This window comes from Salvelinus fontinalis, chromosome 24 (genome assembly GCF_029448725.1).
Source record: "Salvelinus fontinalis isolate EN_2023a chromosome 24, ASM2944872v1, whole genome shotgun sequence".
NCBI lineage: Eukaryota > Metazoa > Chordata > Actinopteri > Salmoniformes > Salmonidae > Salvelinus > Salvelinus fontinalis.
Window position 1 is genome coordinate 4,967,907 of NC_074688.1, and position 16,680 is coordinate 4,984,586.

Consider the following 16,680-nt stretch of genomic DNA (forward strand, 5'->3'; position numbering starts at 1 on the left):
CACAAGCATTTCGCTACAACCGCAATAACATCTGCTAATCACGTGTATGTGACCAATACAATTTGATTTGAATTTGATTTGATTTGAGTTAGAAAGGACGCCCTGTATCTTTGTAGCGTCTGGGTGTATCGATACGCCATCCACGGTGTAATTAATAACTTCACCACGCTCAAAGGGATATTCAGCTTTTAAGTGAAAATATTTATCCGTCTAATGATAATCATCCCTCTTTGCGAAAGCATTGGAACATCTCCCTGGTCTTTGCGCTTGAATCTTTCTGCTCGACTGAGGGACCTTACAGATGATCTATGTAACTCACACATATGTTGAAGTACTTATTCAAAAACCATGTCAAACACTGTTATTGCACACAGTCCATGCAACCTATTATGTGAGTTGTTTAGCCAATTTTTACTCCTAAACTTATTTAGGCTTGCCTTAGCAACCGGGTTGAATACATATTGACTCAAGACATTTCAGCTTTTTATTTTTCATTAATTTGTCAAACTTTCTTAAAGTATAAATCCTCTTTGACATTATGGGGTATTGTATGTAGGCCAGTGACACAAAATCGAAATTTAATCCATTTGAAATTCAGGCTGTAACACAACAAAATGTGGAAAAAGTCTAGGGGTGTGAATCAGTGGCGGTCGGTGCCATTTAAGATGAGGGAAGATTTATTTTTCTTCTCATGAGCATGGCCTTATTTCTATTACAGCATATTGGATGACTGTCGTTCATATTCCATTCACCCAGCTCAACGTAACAACGATTTAGGCTACTACATGATACTAGAATTTTCCCTGTACCCATCATGAGGTTGCTACAACTTAGCCTATGAATTCAAGTTTACAACGGTCGAGAGAATAGGTGACAGACAATGACACATTCATTACCGGCTTGCACGCTCTTGCCTGCATCTAGCTGATCTAGGGTGTAATCACCCAGTTGCAAATGAGAGTTTCTATTGGACAAATTCAGTTATGTTTCTCCACATTTGTTCTGTTTGCTTCCGTTTAAGAAATGTTTTTCAACAGAATTGGTGGAATGAATACACCCGTGATCAAATGCAAACACAGTTCACTTTCAAAGCAGCCACATAAAAACAGCATGATCACTTTGCTTGTTGTATAAGCACGCTTTTCTCTCATCTTTTCCCTTCGCTTGTGGACTTCAGTGCTGTCTGTGACATCAGCTGTCTGTGACCAGGCGTAAAAACTTTCCAAGCCACACCGTCAAATCATGACCGATAGCCGCTACACACAGCCTAGAACTAACGTGTTACTAAACCCGCTACAATCATGCAGTACAGTGTACAGTCAGAAACAGTTTAGCAGTTACACCGGTGGGCCCGGTGGCAATAAATTATAAACCAAATACATACCTTGACTTGGAAGAGTTCCAGGGTTGGATAGCCATAGCCAGCTAGCTAAAATAGCATCCCTCTCTGTTTAAGCTGTGTGTTTGAGTAGGCTAAACTAGATAGCTGCATTCGCTAGTGAAAGTGAAAGTTTAAAAAAATATGACCAAATATAGTTCTCTCTCTCTTGCTTCTCCTTCATTTTGGATGAAATTAATTTGTTCAAAATTGTTCAACTATTGTCTCTCTCTCTCTTAGTCAACTACTCACCACATTTTAAGCACTGCAGTGCTAGCTAGCTGTAATTTATACTTTCAGTACTAGATTAATTCTCTGATCCTTTGATTGGGTGGATAACATGTCAGTTCATGCTGCAAGAGCTCTGATAGGTTGAAGGACGTCCTACGGAAGTTGTCATAATTACTGTGTAAGTCTATGGAAGGGGGTGAGAACCATGAGCCTCCTAGGTTTTGTATTGACGTCAATGTACCCAGAGGAGGACAGAAGCTAGCTGTCTTCCAGGCTACACTGCGATGTTGCCCTACAGAGTGCTGCTGAGGCTACTGTAGACCTTCATTGCAAAACAGTGTGTTTTAATCAATTATTTAGTGGCGTGAATATATTTAGTATCGTTTTAATCTAAAAAGGATAAACATCTAGTGAATAAGTGAAAAAAACATCTATTAGACATGCATGACAAACGGCCAATTGGCTATGCCGCTCGCTGCCTTACCTTCAATCCCCCTCAACCCTCGTCCAACAGTAAAATCACGGATCAAAAATCGCCTGTCCACTGTTCACGCTAATTAGTATCTGAAGTAATCAGTGGAGATTTGTATTTCCATGGTCAAAATACCAAGCTCATTAACAGACTGAAATATCACGTTTGATTTACAAGTGAGACAATTCGTATTAATAAAATGAATAAATTAGGAAGGAATCTGACTGGGGTTTGAAATTAACCTCTCAGTCATTCAGAGGAAGGAGATATCAATGTTCCAGAGGGAAGAGTAAATACAGCTCAGAGGGTGTCTGAATCAGTGCCAGTGTAGAAACCCTATAATTATTAAAGTCAGGAGTGGGTCCTTCAGATGAGAGCCAGCGAACAACATTAAACATTACTGGCTAACATGACCTTGAAAGCACTTTTGTCTCAGCTTGGTAGCGAAGACTAAATGAATTTCAATAATCTCCCAAAATATCCCTCTGGCCCTTTCTTGTAACGGAGTGGAGAGACGTTTGACGAGAAGAATACTAATAACACCTGAGATCTTTGAACATCACGTTTCGGAGGCTGGTGAATCTTCAAGCAATATGTGTGAAATGCTCCTTTTCAGTACTGTACGTTCACACATCTGACATAGATGGTATTTTTGTATGTTTCTTGGCTCTGGCTCGCTTGTTGTGTCGCCTGGTGTGATTACGCAGTGAGCTGTTCTGACAAGAGACTGCAGCGATGAACTAGGACACCTCAGAGGACCGTTAGAACACCTGATGAGGTGCTTTGCCATTTGATGGTTTTAAAAACCAGACCAGAGCGCAGTCATATTTAATGCTATTTTTATTTATTTATTTTTATTTTACCGTTATTTTACCAGGTAAGTTGACTGAGAACACGTTCTCATTTGCAGCAACGACCTGGGGAATAGTTACAGGGGAGAGGAGGGGGATGAATGAGCCAATTGTAAACTGGGGATTATTAGGTGACCATGATGGTTTGAGGGCCAGATTGGGAATTTAGCCAGGACACCGGGGTGTATAAGCAATGTTCTTAGGTTCTGAATATGTAGCGATGTATCTTCAATGGAGAAACTCAGGTCTGGCCGTTCTGCCACTTTCTCTATCCGTAGGCGTGGGACTGTTCAGCGAGGCTCAATCATTTGGAATTGTACTGAACAACAATATTAACTCAACATGGAACAGTTTCAAAGATTTTACTGAGTTACAGTTCATATAAGGAAATCAGCCAATTGAAATAAATGTGTTAGGCTCTAATCTATGGGTTTCACATGACTGGGCAGGGGCCCATGGCAGCCAGGCTCAACCAATCAGAATGAGTTTTTCTCCACACAATGGCTTTATTAAAAGAGAGAAATATTCCTATGGTGTACATTCCTGCAAGTCAGTATGCCAATCTGTGTCATTGTGTTGTTTGACAAAACTTCACGTTTTAAAGTGGCCTTTTATTGTCTCCAGCACAAGGTGCGCGCTCACCTGTGTAATGATCATGCTGTTTAATCAGCTTCTTAATATGCCACACCTGTCAGGTGGATGGATTCTATTGGCTGAGGAGAAATGCTCACTAACAGGGATGTCAACACATTTGTGAACAACATTTGAGAGAAAGAAGCTTTTTATGCGTATGGAACATTTCTGGGATTGTTTATTTCAGCTCATGAAACATGGGACCAACACTTCACATGTTGTGGTTATATTTTTGTTCAGTGTATATAATGTAGAACAAACATATCTCTGACATTTACTGTTGATATAACAATTCACGTCAGCTCTGTTAAGGACATTTCTATCTGCAACGTTCAACAATGTTTGCCAATACTAAATGTGGCCGTAATAATAGTGCACTACATCATTGATTCAAAATCACCATGTGACCAAAGCCCAGCTCCTCCCCATTGCACCCTTCCTCTTCTCCATATCAGGTAGTCGCCAGGCTTCGGCACACCTCAGAGCTTTCAAAATTGTAAAGCTTATTACAGACATGTAGAGGGAAAGACAGGTATGGTCTCTGCGTGTACTGTACTGCCTCGGCACACCTCTCGGCTGCCCATTGATTGGCTTAAAAGGTTCAAGGGCTACTCCATGTCTTCCAGCCTGAATACAGCATTACCGTACCTCCGCCACCATTCCTATTACTCAACCATTACATATCGACCACTCACAAATGTCCCCTCTTCATAACAGACCTTCCTGTTGGTTGTTCTAGCTTCTAGAGTGTCATAGGGATTGAGTTCGCCAGTCCGTTGGATCGTATGCATGCATTGGTGCTTATGCATTGTTTCATCAGTTGATTATCCTTACCACATTCCAAGTGACCACATTATACAGAGCTATGGGTCGGCCCAATGTCGGCGGGGGGTGTATGGGAGAATTGCCCAGCTCTGGCCCTTTCTGCTCTCACAATAGAAACAGAAGAAAACTTGCCAGAGGCAGTAATAGAGGGAGTGAGACCAATTTGGGCTGCGCAACTGACGATGGACAGGCAGGCAAACAGCTGCATAGACATGCTATGCAAACAGGCAGGGAGACATTCATTGGAAGCTACTTTCTAAACATGAATACATGTATTTTACATACACTGTCTGTCGGTCATGTCTTTCTGCAGTGTGCTTTGTGTATAAATATAGGCTATAGGTACAGTGCATTTGGAAAGTATTCAGACCCCTTCCCTTTTTCCACATTCTGTTACGTTTTTTCTTCATCAATCTACACACAATACCGCATAATGACAAAGCAAATATATTCTTTGATGTTGCACATTTATTAAAAATAAATAACAGAATTACCTAATTTACATAAATATTCAGACCCTTTGCTATGAGACTCGAAATTGCGCTCAGGTTCATCCTGTTTCCATTGATCATCCTTGAGATGTTTCTACAATTTGATTGGAGTCCACCTGTGGGAAATTCTAAAAATCATTTTTTTACCTTTATTTAACTAGGCAAGTCAGTTAAGAACAAATTCTTATTTACAATGACGGCTTAGGAACAGTGGGTTAACTGCCTTGTTTAGGGACAGAACGACAAATGTTTACCTTGTCAGCTCAGGGATTCGCTCTAACAACCTTTCGGTTACTTGCCCAACGTTCTAAACACTAGGCTACCTGCCGCCCCATTTCTACAATTTGATTGGAGTCCACCTGTGGGAAATTCAATTGATTGGACATGATTTGGAAAGGCACACACCTGTCAATATACGGTCCCACAGTTGACAGTGCATGTCAGAGCGAAAACCAAGCCATGAGGTCGAAGGAATTGCGTCGAGACACAGATCTGTGGAAGAGTACCAAAACATTTCTACAGCATTGAATGTCCCCAAGAACACAGTGGCCTCCATCATTCTTAAATGGAAGAAGTTTGGAAACACCAAGACTCTCCTAGAGCTGACCGCCTGGCCAAACTGAGCAATCGGGGGAGAAGGGGCTTAGTCAGGTAGGGGACCAAGAACCCGATGGTCACTCTGACAGCGCTCCAGAGTTCCTCTGTGGAGATGGGAGAACATCCCATAAGGACAACAATCTCTGCAGGACTCCATGGTAGAGTGGCCAGACAGAAGCCACATCGTGGCACCATCATTCTGTGGGGATGTTTTCCTGCGGCAGTAGGGACTGGGAATCGAGTTAGGATCGAGGGAAAGATGAACGGAGCAAAGTACAGAAAGGTCCTTGATGAAAACCTGCTCCATAGTGCTTAGGGCCTCAGACTGGGGTGAAGGTTCACCTTCCAACAGGACAATGACCCTAAGCACACAGCCAAGACAATGCAGCAGTGGCTTCGGGACAAGTCTCTGAATGTCCTTGAGTGGCCAGCCAGAGCCCGGATTTGAACCTGATTGAATATCTCTGGAGACCTGAAAATAGTTGTGCAGTGACGCTCCCCATCCAACCTGACAGAGCTTGAGAGAATCTGCAGAGAAGAATGGGAGAAACTCCCCAAATACAGGCGTGTCGAGCTTGTAGCGTCATACCCCAGAAGACTCAAGGCTGTAATCGCCGCCAAAGGTGCTTCAACAAAGTACTGTGTAAAGGTTCTGAATACATATGCATATGTGATATTTCAGTTGTTGTTTTTTTATGCATTTGCAAAAATGTCTAAAAACTTGTTTTTGCTTTGTCTTTGTGGTGTGTTGTGTGTAGATTTTGGAGGGAATAAAAAATATATATTTTAGAATAAGGCTGTAACGTAACAAAAGGTGGAAAAAGTCAAGTGGTCTGAATACTTTCCGAATGAACTGTACATCTTGCAAACCCCAATGTTTTGTATTCGGATTGACTATATTTGACTGCCATGTAGATCTAATAAACTAAAGTTTGTAAAAGTAAAGGAATACCAAGGCAGTTAATTGCATATTCAAACACCCTTCATAGCGACTCTAAAATCTCAATTTTGACAAGTAAAAATTATGTAAAATGTGGTATTTGGTCAGGAACTCATCACATGTTCATTACTTTTTAAAGTGTTAATTTGTAAATGTATCTCCAAATGAAACTTTGCGTGAGACAAACTGTCCATGTTTTTCTTGCAATCAAATCCATATCCATTTTAATTGGATAAAAGCTTCTTCCCTGTTAATTATATTCTGTAGGCTACGTTCTGTTTGCACTAGCAAAGACAAGGCAAGGCACAATCTGTACATACTGACTAATCCAGTATCTCCCTCTTTGAATCCCGTTATTCACCAAAAGTTTAATTAAGACAAACTTATCACACAAGTCAGAGTTATACTTAAAATACATATTTATTCGTGAGAGCTCTGCAATAACGATGGCTGGTCGACGAACCGCCCTTAGAAGATTCGTTTAGTGCCCTGACACAAAGGAAACAAAGATATTTTATAGCAAAGATACACCCCCTTAGTCTCCATGACAAACAACAGATGTGTGGAATAGGTCACAAGGTCAGACTTGATATATGAGAAAGGAGTATCCCCCAGCCAGATAGAATTTGCTATGAAGACTCTTCTTTCCCTGGTACTTCACAGTACAGAAACACCAACTCATTTTACGGCATAAATCACTTGTCAACTCCAGATACCCCGATCTCAAGTAAAACTCATGTCCTTGACCACATACCTAGCTAGACAAGCTCACTGAGGGGAGTGAACCTCAGACATTGTGGAGACAAGTAATTGGTTCCCCATTAATCACACCATACTTTCACATGGTTTGTAATAGGTAAAGATACATATCCACATATGAAGACAATGTTCCCTCCTGTCCTCTTCTCTTTCTGATATTCTGCATAGCAACAGGGACATGTGATAGACAAGCCTCTCTGGGCCTCAGGTGACTGAGGCCCATATGAGGGAGGAAGTGCAACTGCCAACACCATAGTCCGAAGGAATACTTGCTGATAACAAGAGTTCCACAGTTCACTCATATAAGAATATTATACAGATATGACATCTTAATTATGTATGTTACCAAGCAAATTCTTATTCTTCCTCCACAGTAAAATAATGGGTAAATGGAAAAATATATGGATAAATAAACCTCGGGCAACCTTTTGCTATACCTTCATCTGGATCTTTGTAAACATCCCTAATTGCTGTGACGACCACCAAGATAAATGGTGCTCTAGATAAATGGTTGTCTCGTTGACCAAAGTGTACTTGTGTTAGTTTTATCTGTGTGATGTGCATGGGAAAAGGACCGTTTTATCCCACCCGTGGCTGTGGTTTATCAGCTCTAATGCTACAGTAATTATTACATTGTCATTGCCCTCCCATCTAGATCCGATCCTGTATTTAATTACAGTGCTATTAATCTCACTCGCTGGACAACTCGGGGAAAGCAGCAATCGCTGTTAAAATGGAGCCTGTAGTGTGAATGTTTTTGCAGTTATCTTTCAACAAAATTGACAGGCAAACGCCCTGCTCTTTAGCCGAACCTTTCATTTTGCCCTACAGGTTGAGCTATGTATTGACGCAAAGCATAGAGAAAAGCAGATGTCAGTTATACACACGTCTGTACATGCATTGATTGACCTCACCGTTAGGCAACATTCCTACAGAAAGGAAGCTATTATTAACCACTTAAGCAGATTGTAAATGCTATAGCTTCTGGTGGATTGTGTCTATGTTGGAGGGAATTATACAATTCATATTCTCAATTCCCTGTTTTACTTACAGTATGGTGAGCTCAGGGTCCACTTCCCTCGTCCATTGATTTATACCTAAACTGTAATGTTTTTTTTTACTTAACCCTAGTCTAATTAGACAAATTACTCTGGAATGTTGAACCTGAATCTGCTGTCTTGGGACACACTCAGGATTGCAAGCTATGCACAATGTGCCTTTTCAGTTATCCTAAAACTGTCGTGTGAATCGACCACTGAGTTGCTCATTTGCTTGCTAGGACACAGCAAGGCCCGATCTCTCAACTGGTTGTTTGGTTCATTCATATTAATCCCCCCCCCCCCACACACATATGACACATGCAGCGTGCGCATCATGCGTGAACCAAATATTTTAATTCCGACATGGTTGCGATAAATCAACGAGTGAACAGAACAGCCCTTTTAAAATGTGTTGCCTCAACACTCATGCATTTGATTGAGTTCCACACTTAGATAGGACTTTGCTGGCTGCTGCTCCGGATTAGGAGTCACAAGATTTGTAAAGCGGTTGTGTTCGCCTTCTTTTTTTTCTTTTTTTTTACACTGTAGCATGTAGTCACTTGTTTAAACTGACTATACATTTAATAATGATATAACAATCCCATGAAGCACGTGTGTGATCTCTGTAGTTCTGCATTATTTGTAGCACCGTTTGTTTGAGGAAATCACGAGGTATATGCACTGTGTCTTGACAATGTGGACCATCGTGATGCTGGGTTGCCAAAGAGCCCTTTCTAATGTTTTTCTTTCTCCCCATTCTCTTCTGCAGCCGCCATACTTGACGACCCAATGGAGTGCAGCCGGGGTGAGCGATTGGCCATCACTCTGGCGAAGGACAGCATCAACCGGTCCAGTAACCGTTCCACAACGGGAAAGCTGGAGGTGGACATCTTTGAGCTGCTGAGAGACAGTGAATATGAGATGGGAGAGACCAGTAAGTAGTGGGCGGGTGAGGATGAGAGAACGAGGTGGCTTCCCGACTCTGTCATCATTTTCAAAAAGTGAAAGACCAGGGTGTCACTGAGTGCCACATTAGAACGTCTGTCTGTCTGTCTTTTCAATTCTGTGCCTGTCTCCCCTTGTTATCCCCTGCTTTCAGAAATCCCTTGAGTACAGCGAGATAAGTATATATTGTTTAGTAATATGTATAGTAGCGAGAACAGTGGTAAACAAATGATTGGAAAATAGCTGAGGTGATCTATTGTGTGAAAGAGCAAAATGAGCAGTCATATTTGGATGTTTCAGGAGCCAAAAGGTATGTTGATGTCCAGATGTTAGATTGTGGACCTTGTTTTGTTTCCTTGTTTACACCTAGCTGTTTGAATGACTAGCCTAAAGATATACAGTAAATAATACAGCTCTAATGAGGTGGACAGGATTTGGACAAATCTTAATACCAATGTCAATAGCCTATCACCATGACCTTGTGGATGGATGCAGTGCAATGAAATATTAATAATGCATTAACATTTCAACAAGTTGGTTTTAGTGCTGGTATTTTTATACCAGCTTCTTTGATTAGATGAAAAAAATAATTGAGCTATTTGAGTTATAATTTTATGACCCCTTTAGGTATCCCCCAAAAATATACATGTACAGTTGAAGTCGTAAGTTTACATACACTTAGGTTGGAGTCATTAAAACTCGTTTTTCAACCACTCCACAAATTTCTTATGAACAAACTACAGTTTTGGCAAGTCAGTTAGGACATCTACGTTGTGCATGACACAAGTAGTTTTTCCAACAATTGTTTACAGACAGATTATTTCACTTATAATTCAATGTAACACAATTCCAGTGGGTCAGACGTTTGTAAGTTGACTGTGCCTTTGTAACAGCTTGGAAAATTCCTGAAAATGATGTCATGGCTTTAGAAGCTTCTGATAGGCTAGTTGACATCATCTGAGTCACTTGAAGGTGTACCTGTGGATGTATTTCAAGGCCTACCTTCAAACTCAGTGCCTCTTTGCTTGACATCATGGGAAAATCAAAAGAAATCAGCCAAGACCTCACAAAAAATATTGTAGACCTCCACAAGTCTGGTTCATCATTGGGAGCAATTTCCCCATGTTCATCTGTAGAAACAATAGTACGCAAGTATAAACACCATGGGATCACGCAGCCGTCATACTGCTCAGGAAGGAGATGCGTTCTGTTTCCTAGAGATGAACGTACTTTGGTGCGCAAAATTTTTTGTCCATTAAAATAACATTAAATTGATCATAAATACAGTGTAGATATTGTTGATTTTGTAAATGACAATTGTAGCTGGAAACGGCAGATTTTTTATGGAATATCTACATGGGCGTACAGAGGCCCATTATCAGCAACCATCACTCTTGTGTTCCAATGGCACGTTGTGTTAGCTAATCCAAGTTTATCATTTTAAAAGGCCAATTGATCATTAGAAAACCCTTTTGCAATTATGTTAGCACAGCTGAAAACTGTTGTTCTGATTAAAGAAGCAATAAAACTGGTCTTCTTTAGACTAGTTGAGTATCTGGAGCATCAGCATTTGTGGGTTCGATGACAGGCTCAAAATGGCCAGAAACAAAGACCTTTCTTGTAAAACTCATCAGTCTATTCTTGTTCTGAGAAATGAAGGCTATTCAATGCGAGAATTTGCCAAGAAACTGAATATCTCGTACACCGCTGTGTACTACTCCCTTCACAGAACAGAACTTCACAGAACTGGCTTTAACCAGAATAGAAAAAAGAGTGGGAGGCCCCGGTGCACAACTGAGCAAGAGGACAAGTACATTAGAGTGTCTAGTTTGAGAAACAGACGCCTCACAATTCCTCAACTGGCAGCTTCATTAAATAGTACCCGCAAAACACCAGTCTCAATGTCAACAGTGAAGAGGTGACTCCGGGATGCTGGCTTTCTAGGCAGAGTTGCAAAGAAAAAGCCATATCTCAGACTGGCCAATAAAAATAAAATATTAAGATGGGCAAATGAACACAGACACCGGACAAAGGAAGATTGGAAAAAAGTGTTATGGACAGACGAATCTAAGTTTGAGGTGTTCGGATCACAAAGCAGAACATTCGTGAGACGCAGAAAAAATGAAAAGATGCTAGAGCAGTGCTTGACGCCATCTGTCAAGCATGGTGGAGGCAATGTGATGGTCTGGGGGTGCTTTGGTGGTGGTAAAGTGGGAGATTTGTACAGGGTAAAAGGGATCTTGAAGAAGGAAGGCTATCACTCCATTTTGCAACGCCATGCCATACCCTGTAGATGGCGCTTAATTGGAGCCAATTTCCTCCTACAACAGGACAATGACCCAAAGCACAGCTCCAACCTATGCAAGAAGTGTTTAGGGAAGAAGCAGTCAGCTGGTATTCTGTCTATAATGGAGTGGCCAGCACAGTCACCGGATCTCAAACCTATTGAGGTGTTGTGGGAGCAGCTTGACCGTATGGTACGTAAGAAGCCAATCCAACTTGTGGGAGGTGCTTCAGGAAGCATGGGCTGAAATCTCTTCAGATTACCTCAACAAATTGACAACTAGAATGCCAAAGGTCTGCAAGGCTGTAATTTCTGCAAATGGACGATTCTTTGACGAAAACAAAGTTTGAAGGACACAATTATTATTTCAATTAAAAATCATTATTTAGTCTTGACTGTGTTTCCTATTCATTTTGCAACTCATTTCATGTATGTTTTCATGGAAAACAAGGACATTTCTAAGTGATCCCAAACATTTGAACGGTGGTGTATATTTTGATAAAATATAGAATTTGTTCTTTACTACTATAGCCCAGAGAAACGCGTTGAATAACACATTCATAAGTGTAAAAAAATACAGTCAAAAAATCTATCATAAGAAACAAGGTTTTGAAGTATTTGGAGATATAAGACATCTCATACTGTGTTTAACCCCTTTTTTGGGTAGGCACAAAACTACTTTCATGCTTCCGTTCATAAAAAAAAAAAATGCTATTCCTGTGACACTTGTAGGGGTCGTAGAGCAAAACAGAGAGCAAAACACCATCTCACGAATGTCATGAGAATATCCCCTTTCCACAGTGGCGTCACATTAGTTTGTAGCCGAAACGCTTCGGACGCTACAAACACAAGTTGTCATCAACAGTGCCGACTTCAGTAGAGTCCCCTGACACTTGTGGGGGCGATAGAGCAAAACAGAGACCGCCAACGTGCTCCCCTTTCCGTAATTGAACCTTTATTTAACTAGGCAAGACAGTTAAGAACAAATTTGTGTTTACAATGACGGCATATAGCGTCCGTATTACAGACGTTTTCATGAGAAGACCAATTTTTGTGATGTCTCATGGTCTGACAAACACCGCTCTAGCTCTGCCACCTTTCACCGCAGATGCGGAAGTATAACATAGGCGGATGTGGTGGATTGAGAAAAACTGATATCTCCAGCTTAAACTGATGCATTTTGATTGGGATTTTTTTTATTATGTTACTTAGATTGTCAATCGACTCTAGGGGGTTTAAAGAACGTTGTACTGTAGGTGTATGCCCATTAGACTAATACCGTCATTCAGTCAGTAAACTTATTGAACTGGGGCTTCCAAATTGAGGACAGTAGCCCTATTGTTATAAAAAAACGGACCCTTCCTTGCAATTCTCAGAATTAGTACAGCTTAATGGTCGTGGTAGCTCCTCCTCATACATAAAAACAACCTCTCCCTGCTTGGTCGGCTGCCTGTAAACCCCATCCTAATTTATTGCTGTAGTGGATGTGCCCAGGTAGAAATTGGATTAGGGATGGATCAGTGGCACCAGTAAGGGAGAAATGTCACACAGCCAGCACTACCTGCCCAGCCCAGTGTGTGTGTGTGTGTGTGTGTGTGTGTGTGTGTGTGTGTTTCTGCCCACCCAGCCCCAGCCTTCCCACAACACCAGAGCTGTTTCCTGCCTTTTATTAGAGCACTGATTAGGGCCATGTAGATGGATAGAAAGTCAGCCAAGACCACCAAGCTTTGTAGAGGTATGTGTGTGTGATTGCCCTTACAAAAAACACATGTCAAATGTATGTGAAATTTAGGAGTTCACATGTTAACACCACCTTTTCACATGTGAGAAAAACATGTTTTCACCTCACTTGAATTTTGCATGTGACAAATGGGATATACCGTTTCACGTGTGAACAATCTTTCTCGTGTGAAAATCTCACGTTCAACATGTGGAAGTTGCAAGTTCCCATGTGGTGGTGAAATGGTGTCGTTCTCCTCACATGTTAAAAAAGGTGGTGTTAACATGTTGCAGTAGCAATTTTTCCATATATGGGATTGCAAATTCTGTAACGCCATTATGTAAAAAGGTAACTTAGCCAACCTGAGTATAATAATTCAAGTGCATTAAGAGTGTTACTGCTGCAGGTACACGCCTCTCCTCTTCATACGTTGCTCAGTGACTATTAGAAAGAGCCCAGTGAAAAGAACAGAAGCTAGTGCTCCATGTCTCCTTATTTATCCTGTTTTACACTTTTTGTAATTTCAGTGTAGACATTTTTTGGGAGGCACATTGTCTGAAATCTTTCAAAATACACTGAAAACATCCAACATAAATTACAGCTCAATTTGAGCAAATTATGAAGCGAATCCTGCGATATACTCTATACATTTTTGTAATCATTTGACAGCTCCAGTTGTCATTGAAGTGGGAAAATGCATATGTGAAAGTGTAGCGGACATGAGTACACGTGAAATGTACAATATCACATGTGAAATGTTGGGAAACCACATGTGTCGGAGTCATGTGAAAAATATCCATGTGTCTGACTATTTTTCACATCTGATTTGTTCACATGTGAAACATTGGTGTGAAATGTCACGCGTGTCCGAAAACCACGTGTGTGCCTCGTGAAAATGTACAAACGTTTACATGGGCAATTTTTCACGTGATTTGTTCACACGTGTTCAGATGTGTCCAAAAAAACACATTTGTACACGTTATTTTCACTTACTTTGTGTGTGTGTGTGTGTGTGTGTGTGTGTGTGTGTGTGTGTCTGTGTCTGTGTGTGTGTGTGTGTGTGTGTGTGTGTGTGGTGTGTGTGGTTTTGATGTGTGTGTGCCTGCATTCATGTGTGCATATGAATGTGTATATTTCTGTGGGTTCACAGAACTGAACTCCAGGTCCCGTGCATATGTTGTCTTTATCTCATTTGCAGCTGCTGTAGCTTTCAATGAGAATTCATTGATTTTAGGGAATCAATTGTAAACAAACAGAATGGACTCCAGACAACCCACTGACCTTCTGACCAAGATTAGACAGAAGTGGTGCAGAATTCCGTTATAATGATCCACATTCATATTGGAAAAGTTGTCACTTGTCACAGATGTAAATTGCTTTGGCCATAGAACGAGGAGGAGCGGGAAAAGAATCCCAAACGGACACATTGGCCTTTTCTCAATTGGATTTGCTCAGCTACTGCGTTCTCTCTCCTCTGTCCTCTCTGGCCTACTTTTGAAAAAGGTAATCGAGGAGAGGCAGCGAGGAGAGTGAAAGTGGATGAAAATGCACTTGTATGAAATGGGTATCCTTATCCAATCGTGCGTCATCAGGCAAATTACGTTTACAGGGTGGAATTCCAAAATAAATGTACAAAGTGATAAAAACAAATTTTGAACAAATGAGAAAAGGACATTCTGTTCCCTGTGTAAAATAGAAAATGACACCCCTGTAAAAAGCCTCACGGGTCGTCATGTCAGGCTAATCAGATCACTTTGTAGTTCGGTGATGCCGTGCAAACAGGTGCAAATGTGCTTTAAATGGAGGAGAGAGGGGCAGGCGGGTGGGAGAGGAGAAGGAGGGGAGTGTAGTGGACACCCTATTGGATGACAACGGGATTATTTATTAATCATTTGATTCACTGCTCCTGTAATTTTCTAATCTCGTTCGGCGAGGATCCCGAGCTTTGCTCCAATGGCAAAAAAATGGTCCCCCTTTACTCTTCCTTCATAAATATTTACCCGCATTTGGTGTTTGTTAATGGCCCATCCCCCACTCCAGCCAGTCTGTCTCCCTCCACGGTTGTGTCCGAAATAGCACGTTATTCCCTACATACATCTTAGCCGCCCACATCTTAAATCAGCAGTCCTCCTTCTCACTACCATACAATGTTAATTACAGACAGGGATCAAGCTCCACCTGAAGTTGCATTTTGTTTCCCCTGCAATCAAACTCGTGTGCAGGGGAGTGCATAGGAAAAATTACATTTCCCTAAAAAATGTTCCCTTTTAGACACTGATTCAGTGTGATGGTGATGGTGGATGTTAGGAAACACAGATCACAACTGCTTTTTGAAGACTGATAAAATATCTGAAAGGTTTAGATTCAATGTAGTTCTCAGCTATTATTTTAACCGGGTCATTGTGCCCCTGCATGACGGCACATTTTGCTTGGCACTGACTCCTACATGACACTTTTTAAGTACTACTTTTGTCCCCAATTGTTATCTTAAAAAGAATGCTTCTTGACAAGAGATTCTAAACGGTTAGCAAAAACTTCCACATGGCCAGATCTCATTCCAACCTGTTGCTAATTATGTTCTGTGATTGCACCCCCATTCAATCTGTCATATTTTAATCCACAGCTGTAGATCTACTATCGGTGAGGTGAAATCCTACACAGAGCAGCTGTAAGTTAATACATCGATAGAACATGATCAAGTTAACAGGCAGAAAACCCCCAAAACATCCGACTTATTAAAGATGAACTGGGAACCGCTGGCTCAGACTGTTAGTGTAGGATAAAACTACACACTAGGCAACATACAACTCCTATTTAATAGTCTGAATGTGGTATTTGGACCATCTCCTGTATTATCTGACTGGATGCTTGTCTCTGTGTGTTGACAGTGTGCCAGATCCTGTCCAAAGGAGTGGTGGCAGTCCTGGGTCCCTCCGCCAGCCCTGCTTCCAATTCCATCATCAGCAATATCTGTGGAGAGAAAGAGGTGAGTGCTGGCTCGTATTTTGACTCGCTTTATTTTGCCTGTCACAATAGCACTGTTTGCCAGTCATATTATGGAACAATATGTTTCATTATTACTGTGATTTTGAGACCGTGCTTGACCCTTGTCAATGACTCATGTCAATGCCACAGCAGACAGCATTTCTTTCATAACATTCTAAGCTATTGTCTGAATTTTCAAAGGGGCCAAGAGTCAAGGACTTAACAGCGTACAACATTAATATAATCGAATCATTTCTCAGACGGATTGTAATTGGCTTGGTCCTGCCGTGTGTCTGTTAGTTTTGTGAAGGACCACCTCTCCTTGAACAACATAGAAAGTCATAATTGATATGCTTTCAATTCAGGGTCCATTCAAATAAAATAAAAATCAAATGTTATTTGTCACATCCGCTGAATACATGCGCCGAATACCATACAGTGAAATGCTTACTTACAAGCCCTTAACCAACAATGCAGTTTTAAGAAGAAAATAAGAAAAGTAACAAATAAGAATAACAAATAATTAAAG

The 16,680-nt window shown here is 41.0% G+C and overlaps 1 protein-coding gene across 1 annotated transcript in view; it reads left to right on the forward strand.

Annotated features, from left to right (window-relative positions):
* The window catches only part of LOC129821801 (glutamate receptor ionotropic, kainate 4-like), a 451,716-nt gene that overhangs the window by 284,284 nt on the left and 150,752 nt on the right, over positions 1-16,680 (forward strand). Inside the window, 2 exon segments of the mRNA XM_055879464.1 lie at positions 8,987-9,151; positions 16,055-16,152. Of these exon segments, the coding sequence (XP_055735439.1) occupies positions 8,987-9,151; positions 16,055-16,152 (263 nt within the window).